The sequence below is a fragment of the Anomaloglossus baeobatrachus genome, chromosome 5, assembly GCF_048569485.1.
Source record: "Anomaloglossus baeobatrachus isolate aAnoBae1 chromosome 5, aAnoBae1.hap1, whole genome shotgun sequence".
Lineage (NCBI taxonomy): Eukaryota > Metazoa > Chordata > Amphibia > Anura > Aromobatidae > Anomaloglossus > Anomaloglossus baeobatrachus.
Window position 1 is genome coordinate 522,876,732 of NC_134357.1, and position 25,258 is coordinate 522,901,989.

The 25,258-nt window shown below is 46.9% G+C and overlaps 1 protein-coding gene across 1 annotated transcript; it reads right to left on the reverse strand.

The window, feature by feature from the left end:
* Nucleotides 1-279: 279 nt before the first annotated feature.
* On the reverse strand, nucleotides 280-14,653 carry GPX4 (glutathione peroxidase 4). Its single transcript, XM_075350961.1, has 7 exons — nucleotides 14,546-14,653; nucleotides 10,332-10,426; nucleotides 10,034-10,178; nucleotides 8,021-8,172; nucleotides 737-761; nucleotides 599-658; nucleotides 280-515 (listed from the first exon to the last, which is right to left on the reverse strand). Exons 1-7 carry the CDS (start codon nucleotides 14,615-14,617, stop codon nucleotides 483-485), a joined length of 582 nt encoding a protein of 193 aa, XP_075207076.1. The 5' UTR covers nucleotides 14,618-14,653; the 3' UTR covers nucleotides 280-482.
* Between the last annotated feature and the right edge of the window lie 10,605 nt (nucleotides 14,654-25,258).

Genomic DNA, 25,258 nt, shown 5'->3' on the forward strand with positions numbered 1-25,258 from the left:
ATGCCATTCCTTCACTCAATTTCTACCTTTATAGGTCTCCTGATATTGCCAGGTTTTACCTCCGAGTTAGTGGCTAGTGCTCAGAACCGTAGATATCCAAGCTGCAATGCCCTGCACACAAGGTAAGAGACATTGTAATATCAGGAGAACCAATGACCCCTCAAACCATAACCCAAAATAGCTTGTAATTTTGGATGTGAAGTTAGCCTGGGTTTATTTGTTGCAGAAGTAGCCAATATCTTGTTCTATTCTCTCAACATAACATTAAACTGAGACAGGTGGTTTACAATTCAGTTTATTTGTACAAGTTGCATGATCTCTAAATCCACTGCTCAGGTGCTGTCAGCGAAGTACAGTCTTCTTCCACGGGTGCACGCCATAACACCTTCCGGTCTGCCTCCCCCTCACGGTTTTGAAGCATACCATCATTATCAAGAATGAAGACTCCAGTCATCTGTCAGCCCCTCTGAGCATGGAACATCTTAAAGAAAATCTGGAAGATCTTTTTCTATGACCTAGGAGGAGAAGATGCATAGACGTTCAGATTCAATAAAATCAGTTTATTACCCAATCCAATATTTGTTTGACACAAACTTACAACTGGATCATCCATCGGGCTGAATCTTTTGACCACTTGACCCTCCCTGTTAATGAGGAACTAACAAAAGAAATAAATTGATACATCAGAAAGAAGCAGAAAGTGGAAATAAATTTCATCATTCTGTTAGGGCCTTACCTTAGTGAAATTCCACTTAATGGCACTAGAGTGGGTGACAAACATGAAATACAAAGTTAGTAGATATACCTCACATGGCTTGCACAGATTATCCACCACTAGAGTTGAGAGAGTACCTCACAGTACTCATTTAGGAGTACAGAGAGTACGAACAGTCTAAAACTCCCGTATTCATGCTGAATAGCACGTGCAATGTAAGTCAATGGGGAAAAAAAAAAAAACAAAAAAAAAACTCGTAAACTAAAGAGTAACCCGAATTCTGCGCGAGTGGCGAATAGTGCGGAATTCAGGTTACTCATTACATTGCGAGTATTCCCCATTTACTTGCAATGCACACTATTCGAAATGAATATGAGTATTAGACAGCACTCGTTAGGAGTATAGCGAGTACAAATGGTTAGATACTCGCTCAACTCTATCCCCCACTCAATCTCAAGAACTGTCGAATTGAACGGCCGGATTTACCCTTAAAGTTACAATTTTCATCACTAATAAATCCTACTACAAAACTATGTAAAAGATGTTGCCTGGAACTCATTAAAAAGTAGTAAAGTACAAAAGTGCAAAAGGAGTTTGCCAGCTCACAACCCAGCAGCAATAATAGATTTTATATTTTAATAGAAACTATGCAACACTGAAAAGTATTTGCACTTTGGAACCAAACATTTTATACTTGTGTTAAATATTAAGCAAACACAACTATGAATTAATTGAACTTGCTTCTGCTAGAAGATATGGACATGACCGACTCATGGGATGCTGTATGTCATTTGGTATCATTAAAGGGGTGGTCTGAAGGCAAGTATTCACACCAAATCCCATCCATTTAGTGCAATAGCCTATTTAATGTAGTTTTATAAAAATCTCACTTACACTAATCCCCCCTCCCCACTTTATGACAGTATGCACTGGGATTCAAAAAGATCTGGGCCTTGCTGCAGCCTCTGCCCCTCCCCTGAAATGAGGACGCACTGACTTGTTTCAGGGGTTGGGCTAGTCTCTACATGCTGTGCACAATGACAGCCCACTATGCTGTCCGCTCAAATCAGCAATAGTGAGCCAACACTGACAGAATACTCTCCATGCAAAGGGTGTCTCACGGAGGACCATGGGAACCTCTAGCTGTGACCGCAAATCACCTGTTTAACATCACTGCTGATCACACGGCTAATCAGTCTCCGCCTAAGGCCTTTCACACGTACGTGCCTCCAGTACATGTTTGGCAGTTCTCACATACCGGAGACACGTAGACCTAGGTATTCCTATGGTTTTGGACACACGCAAGTATTTGCGCACGGAACGTGTGTCTGTTTCTCACGCCATATCCGTTTAATCTCCGGCATCACGGGTGTCACACGGAACACAAATGTGTCACATGTAGCACGAATGTGTTCCGTGTGACATGCACAGGAGAGAAGACGTGTGAGAAAGAAAAAACCCACACAAACCTCTACTCTCCTTCTGCCCTGCAGTCTCTGCCGCTGCTGTCACTTGCTTCTGACCACCGCTCATTATGCTAATTGAATATTCACTTCCCTGCGGCCGGAAGCAGCATGGAGTCGGCAGGACCGGAGATCGAAGATCAGCACCACGGACAGACGCCAGGGACAGGTGAGTTGAAAGTTCCCGTTTTTCCGTGTTATCACGGATAACACGGAAAACACACGTAGGCAATAAACGGGTCACGGAGGGCAAAACGCACCCGACACGTCCGTGAAAAACGTGCGTGGTTTTTCACGAACGTGTGAAAGAGGCCTAAAGGCTCACAGCAGGCAGTCATTGTTCTATGGCCACACTGTGCGTTCAGATGTAGCAGAGCTGGAATTATCATGGGACCTTGTGGATTACGTCAGACCTGTAGAGGCGTTTTTTTTTTTTGGAGTTAGGCCTACGCCACACAGCGAGAAAACAGTGTGAGTTGGGTGCAATAAAACACACACACAGCGAGAATGGCAATAGTCTGCTATGGAGGAGAGAGAGAGATAAATCCCTCCCTCCCCTCCTCCGTGCTGGCCCGCTCGCACGAACGGACCAGTCGCAGGGACACTCACATGACACTTTGCTCTGCTGTACTGCCCCAGCCTTAGGCTATGTGCGCACTGGGAAATGGAATTTTCTTGAGAAAATTCCGCATCCTCTCAAAGATTACCGCACCCGCGGTAAAAAACCGCAGGAAACCGCACCCGAAAACCGCATGCGGTTTGCCGCGGTTTTACCGCGGTATTATTCACGGTATTGCCGCAGTTTTGCCGCGTGCGGGTTGGGATGTGCTTTATTGCATTCAATGCAATAAAGCACATTGAAGAAAAAAAAAAAAAAAAAAAAACACATTTAATTCTGAGATAGTAGATAGACAGAAGAATAGATAGAGGGATAGATAGATAGAGGACAGATCGCTGCATTTCCCACGGTCGGCAGTGAGTTCACATTACCGGCCATGGGAAATGACCGGTAATTACCTCTGCTGTCTGCTGCTTTCATTCAGCGCTGTGTCTGACAGTCGCGGCTGGAAGCAGCGCAGGACGTCGGACCTGTGGATTACGCCGGAGCTTTGGTGCGGGAGGGGTTAATAAAATGGTGAACGAGGCTTGTTGGTTTTTTTTAAAATAAAGGATTTTTCGGTGTGTGTTTTTTTCACTTTACTTACGGGTTGATCATGTCAGCTGTCACATAGACGCTGCCATGATCAAGCCTGGAGTTAGTGGCGGTGGTCCCCCACCACCATTAACCCCTTGTATTACCTTGCCACCACTGCTACACGGTGGCAAGAAGAGCCGAGGACACGCCGGTCCTGCCGCATAATGCATGCGACAGTGCCGGGGCAGCTGCGGCTGATATTCTCGGCTGCGGGAGGGGGGAGTGAGGCGGGGGACATTATCCCTGCCCCTCTCCCTCCCCAGCCTGAGAATACCGGGCCGCTGCTGTGTGCTTACCTCGGCTGGAAGGTAAATATGCAGCGGAGCCCACGTGCTTTGTTTTCTATATTTCCGTTTTCTTTCTATGTGTGTTCTATGTGTCTGTGTTCTATGTGTCTGTGTGTGTGTGATCTGTGATGTGTGTTTTTACTCTGCACGGCTTCCTCTTCCTGTAATGACATCACTTCCCTGCAAAACCGCAGACAGGCGATGCACATTACCGGAGGTAAACCGCGAAATACCGCAAGGAATAACGCAGGAAAACGCAGTGAACCGCACAGAATTTGCTGCCTGCGTTATTCCCTGCGGGATTTCATGATTAACATTGGAGTCAATGGAGTGAAATCCCGCAGAGAGGGGCGGAAAAGAAGTGACATGCACTTGTTTTTGCTGCGGGATTCCTGCAGCAAAACATGCAGCTGTCAAATTCCGCCCAGTGCGCACAGGATTTTTTTTTCTCCATAGGATTTGCTGGTGATTCACTGCAGAGATGTTATGAACATTTTCTGCAGCGAAACATGCAGCAAATCCACGGAAAATCCACGGCAAAATCCGGTAAGTGCGCACATAGCCTTAAAGTGGTGAAGGGTGCTTTTTTGTCTTATTTCACATAAAGGAATTTCTGTGTGCTTATTTATTTTCGCTTAGTAAGGGGAGGGGGTGGGTGGGGGTCACAGACCACCCAGTACTACTCTAGTGCTTAGTGGCAGTTGTGAGCTGACATTAACCCCTTACTGCCCGATTTCAACCACATCAGGGCAAATCAGCAGGAAGTGCTGTTTAAAAAGTGTCAGCATAGTCAATCCAATGGCTGCAGAAATTCCAGGCTGCCATATGTTTTTTTAGTGTGGGGGGGCGCGCTGCAATAAGCACATGTCTCCGCAGCCTAAGAATACCAGCCCCCAGCTGTCAGACTTTATCATGGCTGGGCATCAAAATTGGAGAGACTACACAATAAAAAAAAAAAAAAAAAAAAAAAAAAAGTCTAATTTGAATTGTCATGCCCCATGCATTTTCTTCCACCCTAACAAGGGCAGCACCCAAGTACAGAGTCTGTCCCAGTGCATCAGTAAGGGCCGTTTCACACATCCGGCTTTTCGCCGGATTGGTGTATCCGCTGCACTCCAGTGACAGTACAAAGGCAGTGCGAAAACTTCCAGGTTACATGCTTCGGTCACATATGACCAGAGCTTGTCGCGCTGCCTTTGTACTGTATACACTGTACTGGAGTGCGACATCCGCCAATCTGGAGAAAAGCCGGATGTGTGACAGCCCTAACCCTTCCTACGCCCACCATTCTGTTCGCAGACTTTTTTTCTTTCAATTCTGCCACTGCAGGATTAGACCACTTGTTTCTCCCCTGATGAATACTCACTATTAACGAAGAAATGTGTTGGGAGGGTTATTTATAGAGGTACAGATTCTGTACTTGGGTGCTGCTCTTGATAGAGCAGAAGAAAGCATAGGGTGAGAGTTCAAATTAGCCACTGTTTCCCTATAGTGTGGACGATTTCTGGGTCTTTTTTTTCCTGTTGAGACTAATCTCTCCAAAAAGAGAAGACAAAAAAAACCCCAAAAAAAATTATATTCATGCACTTTATAATTGAGCACTGGCACTTTGTTTTAGATTTAACATTAATGGCTATTTTAGTCTACTGCTTTATATAAACAAAACAAAGGGAAGGAGTGCAGATTTAGTTGGAATGGTTTGTGGGTTCCATATAACATTGGCAGAGCCCGGAGGTACAAGAACAGCAGAAATCCCCCACAATTGTCCCTATTTTACAAACTGTAGCCCTCAATGAGCATATTGACACTACAGGTCTGTCAAGTTTATACCTTGGGGGGGGGGGGGGTTGAACAAAAATTAATTACATTTTACCACTGTTGGAAGCCAACATGGACAATGTATGCATCATAAGGAATCACTGGACATACATACGAGCTACCAATATTACCAGGACTTTACATCAAAGGAATCGGCCATGTGCAGTGAGGAGTTTCACAGCCTGTGAGGCAAGAAGGCCATTGTGTGTTCTGTGATGATCTGACCTTTGTTCCATCAACAGGATAAAGGTTGCACCTTCATGTGAATTGAATGGGGTGCCTTTAGCCTCTTAGAAGATACACAACTCTTGTGGTATTCATGAATTGAATGTCCTGTTTATGGCCTAGTAAAATATACATTGGTAAACAATCCCATATTCAAGTGGAATACACGCCATTGTTCTGGAGATGGACATCAAGCCTCCAATCTGAGTGTAAACCTGTCCTCAGGCTTTGTGATATGAAAGACCTTTGCTGTATACCAAGATATTATCCACAGGTTTGTCAATACTCTTGATCCGTTAAACTGACCTTAGAGCCAACTTCAGGAGAGCGTTGACATCAGCAGCCATATGCACGTTCCTGGACAACTCAAAAGACTGACGTGACTGGATGGTACCATGTGGAGGTGTTACAGTGATGGGCACTGCAAGGCCAGGTTTGATTGTGTGTCTGATATAAGGTAGCATACCAAGCTATTCAGTCTACCCACTTCCCATCTTCCACCACCCTCTATTACCTTTTCCCTAAAGGTCCAGTCACACTAAGCAACTTACCAGCGATCCCAACAACGATAGGGATCGCTGGTAAGTTGCTAGGAGGTTGCTGGTGAGATGTCACTGCGACGCTCCAGCGATCCCACCAGCAACCTGACGTGGCAGGGATCACTGGAGCGTCGCTACACGAGTTGCTGGTGAGCTCACCAGCAACCAGCCCCGCGTGGAAGATGCTGCGCTTTGTAACTAAGGTAAATATTGGGTAACCAACCCGATATTTACCTTTGTTACCAGCGCACGGAGCTACACATGCAGAGAACAGGGAGCAGCGCACACTGAGCGTGGCTCCCTGCTCTCCTAGTTACAGCACACATCGGGTTAATTAACCCGATGTGTCCTGCAGCTACATGTGCACAGAGCAGGAGCCGGCACTGACAGTGAGAGTGGCGGAGGCTGGTAACGAAGGTAAATATCGGGTAACCAAGGACAGGGCTTCTTGGTTACCCGATGTTTACATTGGTTACCAGCCTCCGCAGAAGCCGGCTCCTGCTGCCTGCACATTTAGTTGTTGCTGTCTCGCTGTCACACACAGCGATCTGTGCTTCACAGCGGGACAGCAACAACTAAAAAATGGCCCAAGACATTCAGCAACAACCAACGACCTCACAGCAGGGGCCAGGTTGTTGCTGGATGTCACACACAGCAACATCGCTAGCAACATCACAAAAGTTGTTCGTTAGCAGCGATGTTGCTAGCGATGTTGCTTAGTGTGACGGGGCCTTTAGTATGTCACTGTAAATACCCTATTTGTAATAAATCTTCTTTTAAAGATCCAGTAGCTCTTGTTAATTAGGATTAACTGGCACCCCAAAACTCAGCAGATTTTTACATCCACTAAAATGTTTTATGATTTCCAATTTTCACAAAGGGAAATAGGTTAAAAGGGCCTCTTATGTGTTACACAATTTCTCCTGAACGTGGCAATACCCCACGTGACCGTACAGTACTGTTTGGCCGCACCAGAGGACTCTGGAGGGAAGGATCGCAATCTGATTTTCTCGGAGCACAGATTTTCCTAGAGTACTAAGTGTACACGATTTGCAGCGCTCCCAAGTGCTAGAACAGAAGAAATCCCCTCAAGTGACACAATTTTAAAAATTACACCCCTCTGAATACATCTACAGGTGTGGTGATGATTTAGGTTCTGGAAACCAAATTGAGTCAAATGCAGTGCATGTTGCAGAGTTAAAAATTGCAAAAAAAAAAGGCCTTGTGTCCAGTACATTGTAGTGCCAATACATTGTGCTTCTGGAAACCTGCACCCTGTACATTAAGTGAGCTCCCCTCACTACAATAATGCTGCACATGTGGATGCCAACTGTGGTTTAGCCAGATTGTGGGCATTTGGAAATGCAGATTTTGCTGGATTCCCCCCAAAGCCTAAATATGTACTGGTAGGTAGAATGCAGCATTAGTCCATTTTAACTGACTAATTGGAGGAATGCTCAGTAAGAACAGGATAGTCTTGTTGCTTACAGTGCAACTGTATTATGCAGTCCCAGCGGCTTGCACCGGTTCACACTTTGTTCTATTTGGAGGTGATTGCCAGTTTCAGTTTATATATCTATTACAGTTTGTAATTGTGACACCAGCATTTTTAGCTACTCATGGGAAGTGTTGTAATAGCCTCAGCCACATTTTTTCCTAACAGAATGGGAGATGATGCAAATAGTTCAAACTATTACAATTGTAGAACACAACCTTCAGCCTACGCAATATTGTTATACATGTTCAGTTACATCACATTGAAGACAAAGGACACTTACTCCCCAAGTGTACCCCTCCCCTTGGGTTGCGCCTTCATCCATTTCCAAAGAGGATGGGCACCATCTCCATTGACATCGATCTTACTAAACATGTCGAATTCCACCTTGTAGGAAGCAGCAAAGTCTTTTATTTGAGCTTCATCCCCAGGTTCCTTACATAGGGGGTGGGGGGGGGGGGGGGGAGAGAGAAAGAAAAAAATAAAAAAAGTCACGCTACCTTGAAATATTTTGCATCTACACATTATTATGCTTCTAGAAAATGGGTTTTAAAGTCTCATTGTAGGTCAGGGTTATGTAGACAAGCTGCTCTGGGTCAGAGTCTTAGGCCGGAGTTCTACTTGTGTGTGACTGGTGCGAGTCTCATCGGTATCACCAGACACGGCCACACTAACAGGAGCGCGTTGGCTGCATGTATTTCCATGTAGCAGCACAGTCAAGTCCAGAGAGTGGCCGTGCCGGGTGATACCAATGAGACACTCGCACGAGTCATACACAAGTGGAACTCCGGCCTTATCGTTCTACTATTCACAGCAATATTAAGTAATCAAAAGCTAATCACCGAGAGCCCTATTCCCTACTCTTAGAGACCAATGCATTGCAGTCTTAAAGAAAATTTGAGCCCAATTGCAGTAGTTGTGTGTACACTGTACATGTTTATACTTACTGATCACAGCTCTCTCCCAACATCAGTTTTCTGATTCTCTTCTGCACCATGTGAACACAAATCAGACTAGCCAGATTGCTGAGAGCCAGCATTTATGTGTACTAATGGAGGTGAAGATGGGTAGATCAATTTGCAGGACTCCAGTCCATCAACCAGGTTGGTCACTGGACAGGAAACCTGCAAATCTCTTCCTGAGATCTTGGCCGATTTCTTTTGACTTTCCCATGATGCTACACAAAGAAGCAGTGTGTTTCAGGTGTGCATTATAATACAGCCACAGGTGTCTAACTCAGATGTTACCAATAAACCTATCAGAAGCTTCCAAAGACATATCATAGGGGCTGTCCCATATTGTTTAACGGCATAGGCTCCTTTCACATTGCGTTTCAGCGGCTCCGTCGGGGCATACGTCCAAAATCCCACCCCTCCCCCCCAAAAAGCGTGTTTTGGATGTATGTGCCGACAGGGTCATTGAGTATAATGGAGCAGACAGAGCAAGCGTATGCTCTGTCTTTCACCATTTTCGGGTGTATACGTTCAGGTGTCCGCCTGCAAAAAGCGTAGTCTACTACGTCTGGGCATCCGCCTGCAGAAAGCGTATACACCCGAAAATGGTGCAAGACAGCATATGTTTGCTCTGTCTGCTCCATTATACTCAATGACCCTGTCGGCGCATACGTCCGAAACACGTTCTGTGGGGGGGAGGGGTGGGATTTTGGATGTATGCCCTGACAGACACTGAATTGCAATGTGAAAGGGGCCTTAGTGTATGTAAACTTATGACTGCAGAAAGTAATAAAATGCCTTAAAACATTCTCTCTCATTATTAAACATATTTAACTTGTCAAAGAGTTGGATATTGACTAAAAGGGCCACTTAATATGGTGGTCTCCTAAAAAGAGCCACCCCTTGGCTGGGTCCTTCCCAGAGGGATATCTGGCTGGTTTCTGTGTCGAGACTCCCAACAGAGGCTCCACGGACTTTTTTTTTTATTTTTTTTTTTTATCTCATTCTGGCATTTGGCAAATATAAATATTTTTTGTTCTTAGTTGACCTAAAAACAGGAAAGGTTTGTGATTTCATGAAAGCTAAAGAGAAAACAAACATGTAGATGTGTCTTTTTAGAGCATGTATGGAAACATCTGGTTTCAACTGTAGGTCTTGTGCACAGCAATGCAGACATAAGACAAATGGTGGGAGAAAGTGGACATTTATAAGTGTATGAACCCATGCTTTATGTACACTTACACTCATGCAATGGAGCTAGAAAAGCCATTTCCTGCAGTGCTTTACTATATGCTCTCTTCTAAAACAAGGTTTTTGCCATACAATGTATTAAGAGCCAGTACCTGTTTCCCAAACTGGTTGCAAGGAAACCCAAGGATGCGTAAACCCCTCTCAGCATATTTGGCGTGAAGGTTAACAAGCTGAGTGTAGTTTACAGGAGTTTTTCCTCATTTCGATGCTACGTTTACAATGACGCAGACAAAGCCCCTGTGAAAAAGAAGTTACATAGTTATTTCCGTGACAAGAGCACCATTGTTCCTAGAACAAGTGACAGCTAAATCACCAGCTCTGGATTAGACCAATGGAAGTCTCGGCACATCCGCCAGCAGCCACAAGGGAAAAACCAGCTGTGAAAGGTACCTGTACTTCTCCAGGGACACTGCATTGCCATCGATGTCTGTAGCAGAGAATTCATAGATACTTTTAGCAGTTTTCCAGTCGTCCACCTGAGCACACTGCAATACAAGCAAACAAATCCCACATCATATTACATAACGTTAGAGGCTGTAGTTTAAGAATTCAGAATTATTGTTTTTAATGATCAATCTCCCCAGTAATACAGAAATTGATGAAGACGTAAAAGGGATCATACATACATACAAACCCTGTTCCAAGGTTGTGCTTTATGCAACCTTCCAGAGTCCAACGCCGAGCCTTTACCACTGCTCCCAGTGTAAGGACTAAGACACGGCATGAAAATCAGAGCGATTAGAATGCGATAAAACATTGCATTCCACTCGGGCCAATATTACCCTGTGTGCCAGCACCCAATGAGCGATTATTTTCTCATCCCTAACCGGAGCGAGAAAACAGTCGCAGCATGCTGCAACAGAAATGTGAGACTATTCTCTTGCACCCATTCAAAAGAATGGGGCGAGAGAAAGATCGCACTGCACTCGCAATACATCGGTGTACCGCGAGTGCAAGGTGAGAATGGCAATAGCTGGCTACGGAGGAGAGAGGGAGATAAATCCCTCCCTCCCCTCAGAGCCAGCCTGCCCCTCGCAGCTGAGTTCCGATCGCATGATTGGACCTCAGTCGCAGTGACACTCTGCTCCTGCTGTGCTGCCAGCGTGAGCAGAGTCATGCGAGGATCACAGTAGTCCCCTGTGTGGCCCCAGCCTTATTGTCTGGCTGCAATCACTGAGCTCAGGGGCTCTACCCAAGTAGACAACAGGAGCAGTATACAGCCACTAATGAAGACTGCAGACAATAATAGACACTGGGAGCAGAGGCTTGACACAGGACAAGTAAAGAATTAGGAAAATTTATAACCCAGAAAACGCAATTAAGAAAACAAATACATAAAGAAATTAAAGGGAACCTGTCAGGTGCAGTATGCACCTGAAACCACGAGCAGTTCTGGGTGCATATTGATAATCCCTGCATCTAGTAGCATAAATAAAGGGATCTTTAGGGTACGGTTCCACTTGCGCATAGCTGCCGACATAAAAGAGGGGGGGGGGGGGGGGAAGCACCCACACCACTGTTTATTTGCCAGGAGAGTTCAGAGTAATGAGGTCAGAGGTACTCTTAGGTAGGTTACAGGTGGCGTACTCCAGCTGTGACCGCAACTAACCTGAGTGACGTCACCACTGATTGCTGCGGCTCATCGATTCTCTGGAGCTCACAGCAGGCCAGTCATGTTGATTGATTGCACGCTGTGAGGTTCAGATGTAGCAGAGCTGAATCGCTGTGTGGATTACATCAGCTCTGCAGGGGTGTTTTGGGGTTAGGCTATGTGCGCACGTTGCGTACTGGCCCTGCAGAAAGAAATTTCTGCAGCGATTTTGAAGCACACGTGTGCTCTTTAAATCGCTGCAGAAACAAAAGCCGATTCCACGCGCTCTGCATGTAACCCCTCCCATAGACAGAGCAGGGACTTCATGCAGAGCCCAAGAAAGTAGTGACATGTCACTTCTTAGAACACGCACTTCTGGCAGCAGCCGAAGCGCTGCGCTCTAATACGCCACGTGCGCACGGCTCCTGCACAATCTCCACAGATTGTGCTGGGGAAGCAGGACGCATGCAGTTACGGTGCGGTGCAGATCGCAGCGTAACTGCATGCAAATACGCACATAGCCTTAGTGAAAGGGTTGTTTGCATTTTATTCCAAAAAGGGTTTTTCTCATGTTTATTTACTTTCACTTACAGATTAGTGATGGGGGGGGGGGGGGGGGGGGGGGAGGTCTCAGACACTGCCATTACTAATCCAAGACTTGGTGGCTGCTATTAACTCCTTAGTACTCAGATTGCCACTGCACCAGGGCAACATGAAGAGCCGGGTTAAGCACCGGGCTTGCCACATCAATGGATACAACAATTACGGGCGGCTGGAGGCTGATATTTTAGGCTGGACCTCCCCAGCCTGAGAATACCAGCCCCAGCTGTCTGGCTATCTTGGCTGGGTATCAATATCAGAGGGACCGCACGTCAGTTTTTTTAATTATTGACTTAAATAAATTTTTTTTTAAAAATGTCGCATGCAGTTCCTCTTAGCCCGTAGTAACACTTGCGAGGGACTTGCCAGACTCTCGCACTGCATCACCCGGCACAGTCGCACACTGGCAGGTGCAGGTCAGCTGCATGTATTTCAATGAGATGCTCGTCTCCGGAAAGCGTCAGGCCGTGGCGGGTGATACGATGCGAGACTCAAGTGTGACTCCCGCCTTATTTTGATACACAGCCATGATAAAGCTAGACAGCTGGGGGCTGCACCCACAGACTTTATCTGTGCTGGTCTCAGAATACGGGGATCCTAAGACAATTGTTTTATTTATTTATTTTTATACCACCATACTAACCCACAGACATTTGCGCTGCTTTCCTCACCCACCGGCCATCCTGGTGCCTGTGATTGGATGCAGTCAGCTGACACACTACCACTCAGGATTGGGACACGTCTAACTGCAACCAATTACACACGTCAGTGGGCGGGGAAAGCAGTGAATATTCAATGAGGGTTAACTGTCGGCTCCAGAAGGGAATGCGTGACCATGGAAGCCACCATGACAGATCTTCAATGATTACACCACGTGCGCTCCTACCCACTTATCCCATTTGCCAACATTTTTAATCTCTGGATTCTGGTCCCCATAGACTTATATGGGTACCAGATGCCAAACCATATCAGGTTTTTATTAAAACAAGCAGGTATCCATCGACCTAAGGGTACTTTCACACTTGCGTTGTTTTCCTTCAGTTGCAATCTGCCGTTTTGGAAAACAGCAGAATCAGCTGTCAATAGTTATTATGGATCCCTATGGTGGCAGATTCCGTTGCAAAGTGCTTTACAATGGAATCCGCCACTGGATTCCATTAATTTCTACTGAGCATGCCAAGATTGAAAAAAAAAAAAAAAAAAAAAAAAAAAAAAAACACGGAGCTGACCCATTCCATTAGACATACGCCTAACGGATACAACGGGTCCGTTATTTCACAGGAATCAGCTAACGGATTCCTGTTAAATAACGGACCCTTTGCATCCAATGACAACACAAAAATAACGGATGCGTCAAAACGACGCAGGAACGGAGACCCAGCGGATTCAACCCAACACAAGTGTGAAACTAGCCTCAGTTGGGCTACTTTCACACTTGCGTTGGACGGCTTCCGTTGCCATCCGCAGCCTTGAGGAATTACAGTAACCATTGCAGGAAACAGTTATATGCCTCAGACTTCTATTAGCTACGGATAACAACGGATGATCTTGCATTGCATCCGCCCTGCGGCACATCAGTTGCTTTGACGCTGACCATCAGGCGGATGGAACGCTGCATGTAGCGTTTTTCTGCACTTCAAAAAAACGCAACCTGCAGGATTCAGTCAGCGTCCGTGGTTTTTATAATGGACGCCTATGGTGGCGGATTCCGTTAGAATCCATCATTTGACGGATTCAGTTAACGCATCCGTCTTTACACAACTGCGCATGCCCAGATGTGTAAAGTCAAGGAAAAAAAAACAAAAAAAAAAACCTATAACGGATTGCGTTATTTTGTACGATCCGTAGCATCCGGTGCATCCGTTACACAACACTACGGATCCCGTCCAACGCAAGTGAGAAACTAGCCTTAGTTACCTGTGCGCCCACCCAGCTCTAATTGTAACGACACCTCACAAGTGACCCTGCATTATGCTGCTCAGATTACATAGCAATAGGTCTGCTGACTCTCCCTCTATTACAATAGGCCACATGACGAAGGAGGGTGCAGGACACTGTTCACATTAGGGTATTAGTGCAGCACCCAGCCCCCCAGAAATGTAGACAGACCCTATATAACTCCATACACGACCCCCTATTTAATGGGCTGCTGTAGGAAGCTACGCCATTAGCCAGGGAGGGGGAGGACAGAGCTGGTAAGCGGATAACACTCACCTCGGACCTTGCCCTTGGTGCTCTGTAATCTCATAAGCGGGCCCTGAGCGCCCCGGGAGGGGGACGTACGGTACAGGTATGGCAGGCCCGAGCTCACACGGCACATACAGCCGCCTCACCATGCGCTGACCAACGGGAGAACTCGCCAGCCGCACTACACCGGCGGGTATAACGGGAACAGCCCCATACGCGTACTCACCATGACTCTCCTGCCGCTCACAGCGCCGAGCGCGACTAACCGCCCAGCGCCACCACACAGCGTTTTCAACATGGCACCAACACGTCCCTCCCTCCCGTGCTACATACAGACCAATCACTGTAAGTGGGCGTGGTTTATGTTGATAAAGAACTTCTGTAGTGACCAATCAGCCGTCTTCCCAGCTGAGAACGCGCTGGCTGGCTTGTGGACGCGCTGGTTGGCGTGATACAGCAGTTTCCCAACTCCGGCCTCCTTCACACATCCGTCTTCTCCTGCCTTGTGGACGCGCTTGCCGGCTTGTGCACGCGCTTGCCGGCTTGTGCACGCGCTTGCCGCCTTGTGGACGCGCTTACCGCCTTCTTCACGCGCTCGGCGTCTTGTGGACGCGCTTGCCGGCTTGTGGATGCCTTGGGCGCCTTGTGGATGCCCTGGGCTCTTTGTGGATGCCCTGGGCGCCTTGTGGATGCCCTGGGCGCCTTGTGGATGCCCTGGGTAACTTGTGGATGCCCTGGGCGCCTTGTGGATGCCCTGGGTGGCTTGTGGATGCCCTGGGTGGCTTGTGGATGCCCTGGGCGCCTTGTGGATGCCCTGGGCGCCTTGTGGATGCCCTGGGTGGCTTGTGGATGCCCTGGGCGCCTTGTGGATGCCCTGGGTGGCTTGTGGATGCCCTGGGTGGCTTGTGGATGCCTTGGCCGTCTTGTAAATGTGGGCGCGCGAGCGAGCTTCCCGGCTAGCGGGCGCGCGAGCGAGCTTCCCGGCTAGCGGGGCGCGCGAGCGAGCTTCCCGGCTAGCGGGCGCGCGAGCGAGCTTCCCGGCTAGCGGGCGCGCGCGCGAGCGAGCTTCCTGGCTTGTGGATGTGCTTCCTGGCTTGTGGATGTGCTTCCTGGCTTGTGGATGTGCTTCCTGGCTTGTCGATGTGCTGGGCGCCTTGTGGACGCTCTCGGCGCCTTGTGGACGCGCTGGGTGCTTTGTGGTTGCGCTGGGCGTGATACTGCAGTTTACCAACTCAGGCCTCATTTACACATCCATCTTAAAAAAAAAAAAAAAAAACACGTTTTGCATGATCCGTTTTGGACATAATCCGTATGACCATCCGTATGTCCGCATGACCGGTACTGAAAAAAAAAGATACTAAAATGAATGGGGTTTTTTATGTGTAAAAGATTTGCAAAGCCAGAAAAATTATAGATAAATGCTACAGAGATAACTTGTACAGCTATTTAGCAGAGTTAATAAATAATTTACTAAAAAAAATGACGTGGGGTTCCCCCAATTTTCATAACCAGCACAGGTACAGCAGCAGCTGTGGGCTGCAATCCTCAGCTGTACCTTGGCCGCTTGCTGCTTAGGAAAAATAGAGGGAACCCATGCTTATTTTTTTTTTAATTATTATTAATCATTTTTCTAAAACAGCCAAGGACAGGAAACAACTGAGCCTGATATTTTTAGAGTGGGAAGGGCCATGGTTATTTGACGATTCCCAGCCTAAAAATAGCAGCCCGCAGTCACCCCAGATGTGATGTGCCAAATCTGGCGCTGTACTCTGTTTTTCCTGTTACCCTGATGTGGTGTGGTGGTACCAGCTGACATCAAGCTGTAGTATTAGTAATGGGTGGGCGTCTGTCAGACACACCCATTAGTAATCCAGTAGAAATATAAAAAAATATTTTATTTGAACAAACACCCCCCTACTACAGTCCTCGTTCACCAATTTATTAAAAATGTATTTTGAAAAAAAAAGTCCGTCGTAATCCATAGTGATATCCCACAATGTTTCCCAAAAGCGAACCTGAAAGACTTAAAAAGAGAAAATGATTGAAGAAATAAAGACAAAATACACCCTCATTCACCAATTTATTTCTCTGTAAAAATCCTAATCTACAGTCCAACGTAATCCAAAAGGGCTGTTCTGGTCACCAAGGGGCAGCGACGGTCCAGGGGTGGACTCACTGGACCGTGCATCAGACTCCCCTGAAGGAGCAACCAGCAGAGAAGGAGATTGTCTCTTATGGACGGGTATAGTCTCAATGTCCAGTGCAGAAGTGCACAGGTGTGGCAGCACAGAGATGATGGCTCAGATGTGGTGGCACTGTAGTGGCGACTCAGACGTGATGGCACTGTGATGATCGCTCAGACGTGGTGCACTCTGGTGATGACTTAGACGTGACGACACTGTGGTGATTGCTCAGACGTGGTGCACTCTGGTGATGACTTAGACGTGACGACACTGTGGTGATTGCTCAGACGTGGTGGCACTCTGGTGATGACTCAGACGTGACGGCACTCTGGTGATTGCTCAGACGTTGCGGCACTCTGGTGAAGGCTCTGACGTGACAGCACAGAGGTAATCGTGGTCACTAGGATCTAGGACAAGACAGAGGTTACACACATGAGACTGGTACTAGGACACAACAGCAGGGTTAAACACAGGAGCGTACGCAGACCTGAGAACTAGCAACGCACTAACTAATGGATGTGCCAGGCTAGACTGGATTATAATTAGGATGGTTGACCTTAGGGAGATCAACATCCACCACTGCGGAGACACCATCACGTGTTTCTCAACGCAGTGATTCTAGAGCAATGCCCCCTGGGAAATATTCAAAGCAAGAAGGCCTGCGGAGACACCATCACATGTTTCTCAATGCTGGCAGGAAACTAGCCAGGTCTTTCACCGGGAAGGAACAACCACGGGCAGGGCAGTCTCCAGTCAAGGAGACCACCTATGCCAAACATGGTATCCATCCACAGACAGCCTTTCGGGGTATTTGCCCCTCATCAGTGTGGAGTAGGAATCTGGCTAGTGGGACATTGCCTAGTAAAAGACTATGTGAGCAAGGATGGTTGACCTTAGGGAGATCAACATCCACCACTGCGGAGACACCATCACGTGTTTCTCAACGCAGTGATTCTAGAGCAATGCCCCCTGGGAAATATTCAAAGCAAGAAGGCCTGCGGAGACACCATCACGTGTTTCTCAACGCTGGCAGGAAACTAGCCAGGTCTTTCACCGGGAAGGAACAACCACGGGAAGGGCAGTCTCCAGTCAAGGAGACCACCTATGCCAAACATGGTATCCATCCACAGACAGCCGTTTCGGGGTATTTGCCCCTCATCAGTGTGGAGTAGGAATCTGGCTAGTGGGACATTGCCTAGTAAAAGACTATGTGAGCAAGGATGGTTGACCTTAGGGAGATCAACATCCACCACTGCGGAGACACCATCACGTGTTTCTCAACGCAGTGATTCTAGAGCAATGCCCCCTGGGAAATATTCAAAGCAAGAAGGCCTGCGGAGACACCATCACATGTTTCTCAATGCTGGCAGGAAACTAGCCAGGTCTTTCACCGGGAAGGAACAACCACGGGCAGGGCAGTCTCCAGTCAAGGAGACCACCTATGCCAAACATGGTATCCATCCACAGACAGCCTTTCGGGGTATTTGCCCCTCATCAGTGTGGAGTAGGAATCTGGCTAGTGGGACATTGCCTAGTAAAAGACTATGTGAGCAAGGATGGTTGACCTTAGGGAGATCAACATCCACCACTGCGGAGACACCATCACGTGTTTCTCAACGCAGTGATTCTAGAGCAATGCCCCCTGGGAAATATTCAAAGCAAGAAGGCCTGCGGAGACACCATCACGTGTTTCTCAACGCTGGCAGGAAACTAGCCAGGTCTTTCACCGGGAAGGAACAACCACGGGAAGGGCAGTCTCCAGTCAAGGAGACCACCTATGCCAAACATGGTATCCATCCACAGACAGCCGTTTCGGGGTATTTGCCCCTCATCAGTGTGGAGTAGGAATCTGGCTAGTGGGACATTGCCTAGTAAAAGACTATGTGAGCAAGGATGGTTGACCTTAGGGAGATCAACATCCACCACTGCGGAGACACCATCACGTGTTTCTCTACGCAGTGATTCTAGAGCAATGCCCCCTGGGAAATATTCAAAGCAAGAAGGCCTGCGGAGACACCATCACATGTTTCTCAACGCTGGCAGGAAACTAGCCAGGTCTTTCACCGGGAAGGAACAACCACGGGAAGGGCAGTCTCCAGTCAAGGAGACCACCTATGCCAAACATGGTATCCATCCACAGACAGCCGTTTCGGGGTATTTGCCCCTCATCAGTGTGGAGTAGGAATCTGGCTAGTGGGACATTGCCTAGTAAAAGACTATGTGAGCAAGGATGGTTGACCTTAGGGAGATCAACATCCACCACTGCGGAGACACCATCACGTGTTTCTCTACGCATTGATTCTAGAGCAATGCCCCCTGGGAAATATTCAAAGCAAGAAGGCCTGCGGAGACACCATCACATGTTTCTCAACGCTGGCAGGAAACTAGCCAGGTCTTTCACCGGGAAGGAACAACCACGGGAAGGGCAGTCTCCAGTCAAGGAGGACTAGGATGGGGCACAATACTACAAGGGGACAAGGATGGGCACGTTACAACAATATGGGGAACATTACTAAAAGATGTTGGTCAAAATTTCTATGTAGTGCTAATTGTAAGACTATTAGTTATAAGAAAGGAATAAAATGTAAAAAAAAAAGTTTATACTTAAAGAATGTGCACGTTTGCTATAATGAACAAGTGAAAATGTTCAAAATCAGTGATCCCAAGGTGTGTAAAAAAAAAAATATTTTATATGTGGTACCAATAAAAATGTCACTTTGTCCTGCAAAGAATGCGGCCCCCCCAAATTATTTTTTTTTATTTTTTTCCTCTGTGCGGCTCATACACCCAGCCGAGTTTGAGACCCCTGCTCTAGAGCACAAACTCTAGAAACACCTCTTAAGACTTAGCTTGTAAAGTTACCATAATGCTTAAGCAAGCATTGTTGACCTTAGGGAGATCAATGATATATTGATATAAGGATATGTTCCTAAGGTCAACAATGCTTGCTTAAGTAGTCTTTTACTAGGCATTGCCCCCACTAGCCAGATTCCTACTCCACACTGATGAGGGGCAAATACCCCGAAACGGCTGTCTGTGGATGGATACCATGTTTGGCATAGGTGGTCTTCTTGACTGGAGACTGCCCTGTTGTTCCTTCCCGGTGAAAGACCTGGCTAGTTTCCTGCCAGCGTTGAGAAACATGTGATGGTGTCTCCGCAGGCCTTCTTGCTTTGAATATTTCCCAGGGGGCATTGCTCTAGAATCACTGCGTTGAGAAACACGTGATGGTGTCTCCGCAGTGGTGGATGTTGATCTCCCTAAGGTCAACCATCCTTGCTCACATAGTCTTTTACTAGGCAATGTCCCACTAGCCAGATTCCTACTCCACACTGATGAGGGGCAAATACCCCGAAACGGCTGTCTGTGGATGGATACCATGTTTGGCATAGGTGGTCTCCTTGACTGGAGACTGCCCTTCCTGTGGTTGTTCCTTCCCGGTGAAAGACCTGGCTAGTTTCCTGCCAGCGTTGAGAAACATGTGATGGTGTCTCCGCAGGCCTTCTTGCTTTGAATATTTCCCAGGGGGCATTGCTCTAGAATCACTGCGTTGAGAAACACGTGATGGTGTCTCCGCAGTGGTGGATGTTGATCTCCCTAAGGTCAACCATCCTTGCTCACATAGTCTTTTACTAGGCAATGTCCCACTAGCCAGATTCCTACTCCACACTGATGAGGGGCAAATACCCCGAAACGGCTGTCTGTGGATGGATACCATGTTTGGCATAGGTGGTCTCCTTGACTGGAGACTGCCCTTCCCGTGGTTGTTCCTTCCCGGTGAAAGACCTGGCTAGTTTCCTGCCAGCGTTGAGAAACGTGATGGTGTCTCCGCAGGCCTTCTTGCTTTGAATATTTCCCAGGGGGCATTGTTCTAGAATCACTGCGTTGAGAAACACGTGATGGTGTCTCCGCAGTGGTGGATGTTGATCTCCCTAAGGTCAACCATCCTTGCTCACATAGTCTTTTACTAGGCAATGTCCCACTAGCCAGATTCCTACTCCACACTGATGAGGGGCAAATACCCCGAAACGGCTGTCTGTGGATGGATACCATGTTTGGCATAGGTGGTCTCCTTGACTGGAGACTGCCCTTCCCGTGGTTGTTCCTTCCCGGTGAAAGACCTGGCTAGTTTCCTGCCAGCGTTGAGAAACATGTGATGGTGTCTCCGCAGGCCTTCTTGCTTTGAATATTTCCCAGGGGGCATTGCTCTAGAATCACTGCGTTGAGAAACACGTGATGGTGTCTCCGCAGTGGTGGATGTTGATCTCCCTAAGGTCAACCATCCTTGCTCACATAGTCTTTTACTAGGCAATGTCCCACTAGCCAGATTCCTACTCCACACTGATGAGGGGCAAATACCCCGAAAAGGCTGTCTGTGGATGGATACCATGTTTGGCATAGGTGGTCTCCTTGACTGGAGACTGCCCTGCCCGTGGTTGTTCCTTCCCGGTGAAAGACCTGGCTAGTTTCCTGCCAGCGTTGAGAAACATGTGATGGTGTCTCCGCAGGCCTTCTTGCTTTGGATTATAATTAGGACTGTTTAGTTAATTAATGTACCAGCACGTACAAAAATGCACCCCAAAAATCTCTCCCTTTAATGACACAAACTCCCCCTACACTAACTGCGGACACACTGTGCATAAGATGTCATCTGTGGATCTTATCTTTTCCTTTTTTGGCTTCCTTCTCCTTTTCCACCATACCCAAGAAGTCTTCATGAGGCCCACAACCATAATTTTTGGAGGGCCATCAGACATCCCTCACTTGTACATTTGGGAGGACACTCTCTCATGAATTTGGTAGGGCAGCATGGTGGCTTAGTGGTTAACACTGCATACTGTACGCACATTGCGCACAAGATGGCGTCTGTGGATATATTTTTTCTTTTTAGCCTCCTCCTCCACCATATCCACAGAGTCATCATGTGGCCCCCAACCATACTATTTGGAGGGCCATTAGACATCCCTCACTCATACATTTGGGAGAGCCCTCAGGTAGCACTCTACCAGAAATGTGGTAGGGCACTCTCATATATTTGGGGGGGCCCACAGGTGGCCCTCCACCAGAAATTTTAGAGGGCCCTCTCTCAAACATTTGATAGGGCTGCAGGGTGGCTCAGTGGTTAGCACTGCAGTCTTTGGACACACTGTGAAAAAGATGGCATATGTGAATCTTATTTTTTTGGGAGGGGGGCCGCCTCCTCCTCCACCATATCCACAGTCATCCTGTGGCCCTCAACCATAATTTTTGGAGGGTCATTAGGCATCCCTCACTTATACATTTGGGAGGGCCTTTACGCATGCATTTTGTGGGGCCCTCACTCATGTTGTGGTGCAGCTTTGAATACACTAAATTTATCTGTACTACATGAACATTGTTTTATACCAGTTAGGTCCCTTTCACACATCAGTTTTTTTCCATCAGTCACAGTCCATCAATTTTGAAAAAAACGGATTCAGCGACTGATGCCGCTGGATCCTTTTCTTTCTAATTGACTTGTATTAGCGACAGATTGCGACGGATGGCCGAACGTCGAAAATTGTTTGTCCAGCCGATGGAAACGACGGCCATAGTAACGTTTTTTGTCTACGTCGAAAAAACGGACAGTGACGGATCCGTCGCCGTACATCCTTTGTTAGAATGGAAGCCTATGTGCGCAGGATCCGTTGTAGTCTGTCAAATGACGGAATCCTGTGACATTTTCCGTTTTTTTAACTGACCATACTCCAATTTATTATTTAGGAAAGGTATATAACCCTGCCAGGTAGGGCTTCACTTCTCAATGTCCCAGCAAGCAAGCCAGTCGTCGGGACTTGCAGTGTCCAGGCAAGCATTTTTTTTTTAGATACTGTCTTTGTATTTCAATAAAGAGCTGTATAGCTCCTACTTTGTTGACATTTTTTTTTTCAAAAAAGTGAGTTAAAAAAATAAAAAATGTAAAATTGTTCCAAAACCTTGGCATCTGTAGTATCATTTCACCAAAGTAACTTTAAATTTTTGGGTTATGTCTCACAGGAAAGCACCTATGGTAGTTATTTTGGTTTACGTGTAATACAGAGGTGTTTGAGGTTGTATTTTAAAAATCCATGGTGTATACAAATGGGAAATGCAGAAATTGGGTCTTTAAAATTTTACCAGGGTTTTTAAAACATTACATATGTGGTCAATATATATTCAAGTGGGCGTTTAGTGATTTTAAGTGGGAAGAAGTATTTACTGTGCAATGGTGTTTGCAAGGTACTACTTGGCTGGGTGTGTTATGTTTGTTTTTTTGGGGGGAAATACTGAAGGGGGAGTGTTATGTTTCCTTGTGCATCGCACATATCTAAAACCTTTTAATTACAGAGGGGGTGGTTTAGCATCTTACTAATGTAGTTAGCATTTTTTGTTTGGGGGGCATAGGGGGATCTTTTTGGGGGGAGGGGTTGAAATCCTAAAAGGTATGGAGTTACCTTTCTATTTTCTAAGTCGGCGTACAACACAGAAAAAAATCTTAGTATAATAGCTAAGAATCGTGTTTATTTCTTCCAGAAAGTTGACTGAGCCACCAGCGACACAGCCAGGCCAGCCAGTCTGAAATCTGTCTTCTTCTGGGAGCCCTCCCTCACATCGTCAGGGAACTGAGGGTTTTTTTTTCTTTTTTGTGATAACATTTTTTGTACATATAACCCTATATGCATTAATTCTTGTTTAAACGGAAGCTGCAGCATCAGAGGTACTTTCAGAAGGAGACGGACAGGGTGGAGAAAGACTCGGATCGGGCTTGCAGAGTGTAAAGGCCACTTTACACACAGCGACATCGCTAGCGATGTCGCTAGTAAAAGCACCCGCCCCCGTCGGTTGTGCGTCACGGGCAAATCGCTGCCCGTGACGCACAACATCGCTAGGACCCGTCACGCATACTTACCTGCCTAGCGACGTCGCTGTGGCCGGCGAACCACCTCCTTTCTAAGGGGGAGGATCGTTCGGCGTCACAGTGGCATCACTAAGCGGCCGCCCAATAGAAGCGGAGGGGCAGAGATGAGCGGCCGGAATATCCCGCCCACCTCCTTCCTTCCTCATTGCCGGCGGCCGCAGGTATGATGTTGTTTCTCGTTCCTGCGGTGTCACACATAGCGATGTGTGATGCCGCAGGAACGACGAACAACCTGCGTCCTGCAGCAGCAATGATATTTGAGATTAGAATGACGTGTCAACGATATGGTGAGTATTTTTGATTGTTAGTGGTCGTTCGTACGTTTCACACGCAACGACGTCGCTAACGAGGCCGGATGTACGTCACGAATTCCGTGACCTCAACGACATCTCGTTAGCGATGTTGTTGCGTGTAAAGCCCCCTTTAGTTTCTTACATGCATCATAGAAACAGATCATCACAGTACACCTGTGCTGTATATATATATATATATATATAGTACACATATGCCTACATCCAAGCACAAATGTTTTTTTTCCGTTTTTCTTTTTTTTATAGTCTTCTGATTCTAGGGCTGAAGGTAGAGGTTCTCAAAGCACCTCTCAGGGTCGTCGGCGTGAGCGTCAGGGCGGTCAGCAGAGAGTAAGTTGGTTTTTTTTGTTTTGTTTTTTTTTGTTTTTTTGTATTTTTCAACTTCATGTGGATGATTTGAGTTTAATGTTTTTGTTTTTTGTCTTTTTTAACAAGCTTCACAGCGTGCTCATGACTCTGACGGTGAGGAGGCAGAATGTGTAGACATCAACCTCCTCATAGATGTAGTCTGAGAGCGGGAGCCGCTGTGGATCATGGGGGCCACCATCACACTGATGTTTTTGTGACCCGTCGGCTCTCTGAGGAAGTGTGCCACTAAGTGGTTGAAGATTGGGAGGACCTTGATGCTCGGGCTCAGAATCAAGTGCGTACGTATTCACAGTTCAGTAAGTTATGTTGTCGAATGTAATGTGTTGTATACTAACCAATTTGTGCTTCCACTTTACAGGGGACAAGAGTTATTAAGCGGTGGCGGTCACTCAGGGATCGCTTCAAAAGTGAATTCAACAAAGAGGTGCAGCGGCCCTGAGTGGATCCGGAGGACGCAGATCGAAGTACAAGTATTCAAGAGCTCTGTTGTTCCTCCGGTCAACTATGGTGAGCAGAAGGTAAATAACATTTACACAACATTTACTAAGTAAAAATGTTTACTTGTGTAACCTTCTTTTTTTGTTTGTTTTTTTGTTTCAGCCAGAGCCAAGCAATAGCAATGAATTACTTACAATTTATTTTCTTTTTCTTTCTACCACAGCACCGTCAGCAACACTCAGGAGCCTGCAGAGTTGAACCCTTCTGGAGCGATCCCACAGGAGTCCGCCACTGGGGAACACTTCGACAGACCCGACCCATCTGCACCTTCCCTCCCTTCTCTGCCTTCTCTCACATCTGGTCCCTCGGTCCCATCCACCAGCGCTGGAGCATCTTGGCAGACTTCGTTATATGAATCTGCTGGTGATGAGGTAGCTTTTCCTTTACCCCACCCCTCTCACACTACTGCCACCAATAGAACACCTTTGGGTTCTGGACGGCAGTGCCATAGGGGTCAGGAAAAGAGCTATGCTCCCGAGAACTTTATGAAACCGTTGTCCGAGCAAATAAGTGCTGGATTCAACCTCATGCAGAACAGTATGCTCAAACTGAGAAAGTGTCTGGATAGGATGCATTTAGATGCAAGTAAATCGCCAAATCATTCCTTTTCCAGTCGGTAGTCGAGCGCATAGATAAGTTGTCTCCTGACCAGCAGATGCATG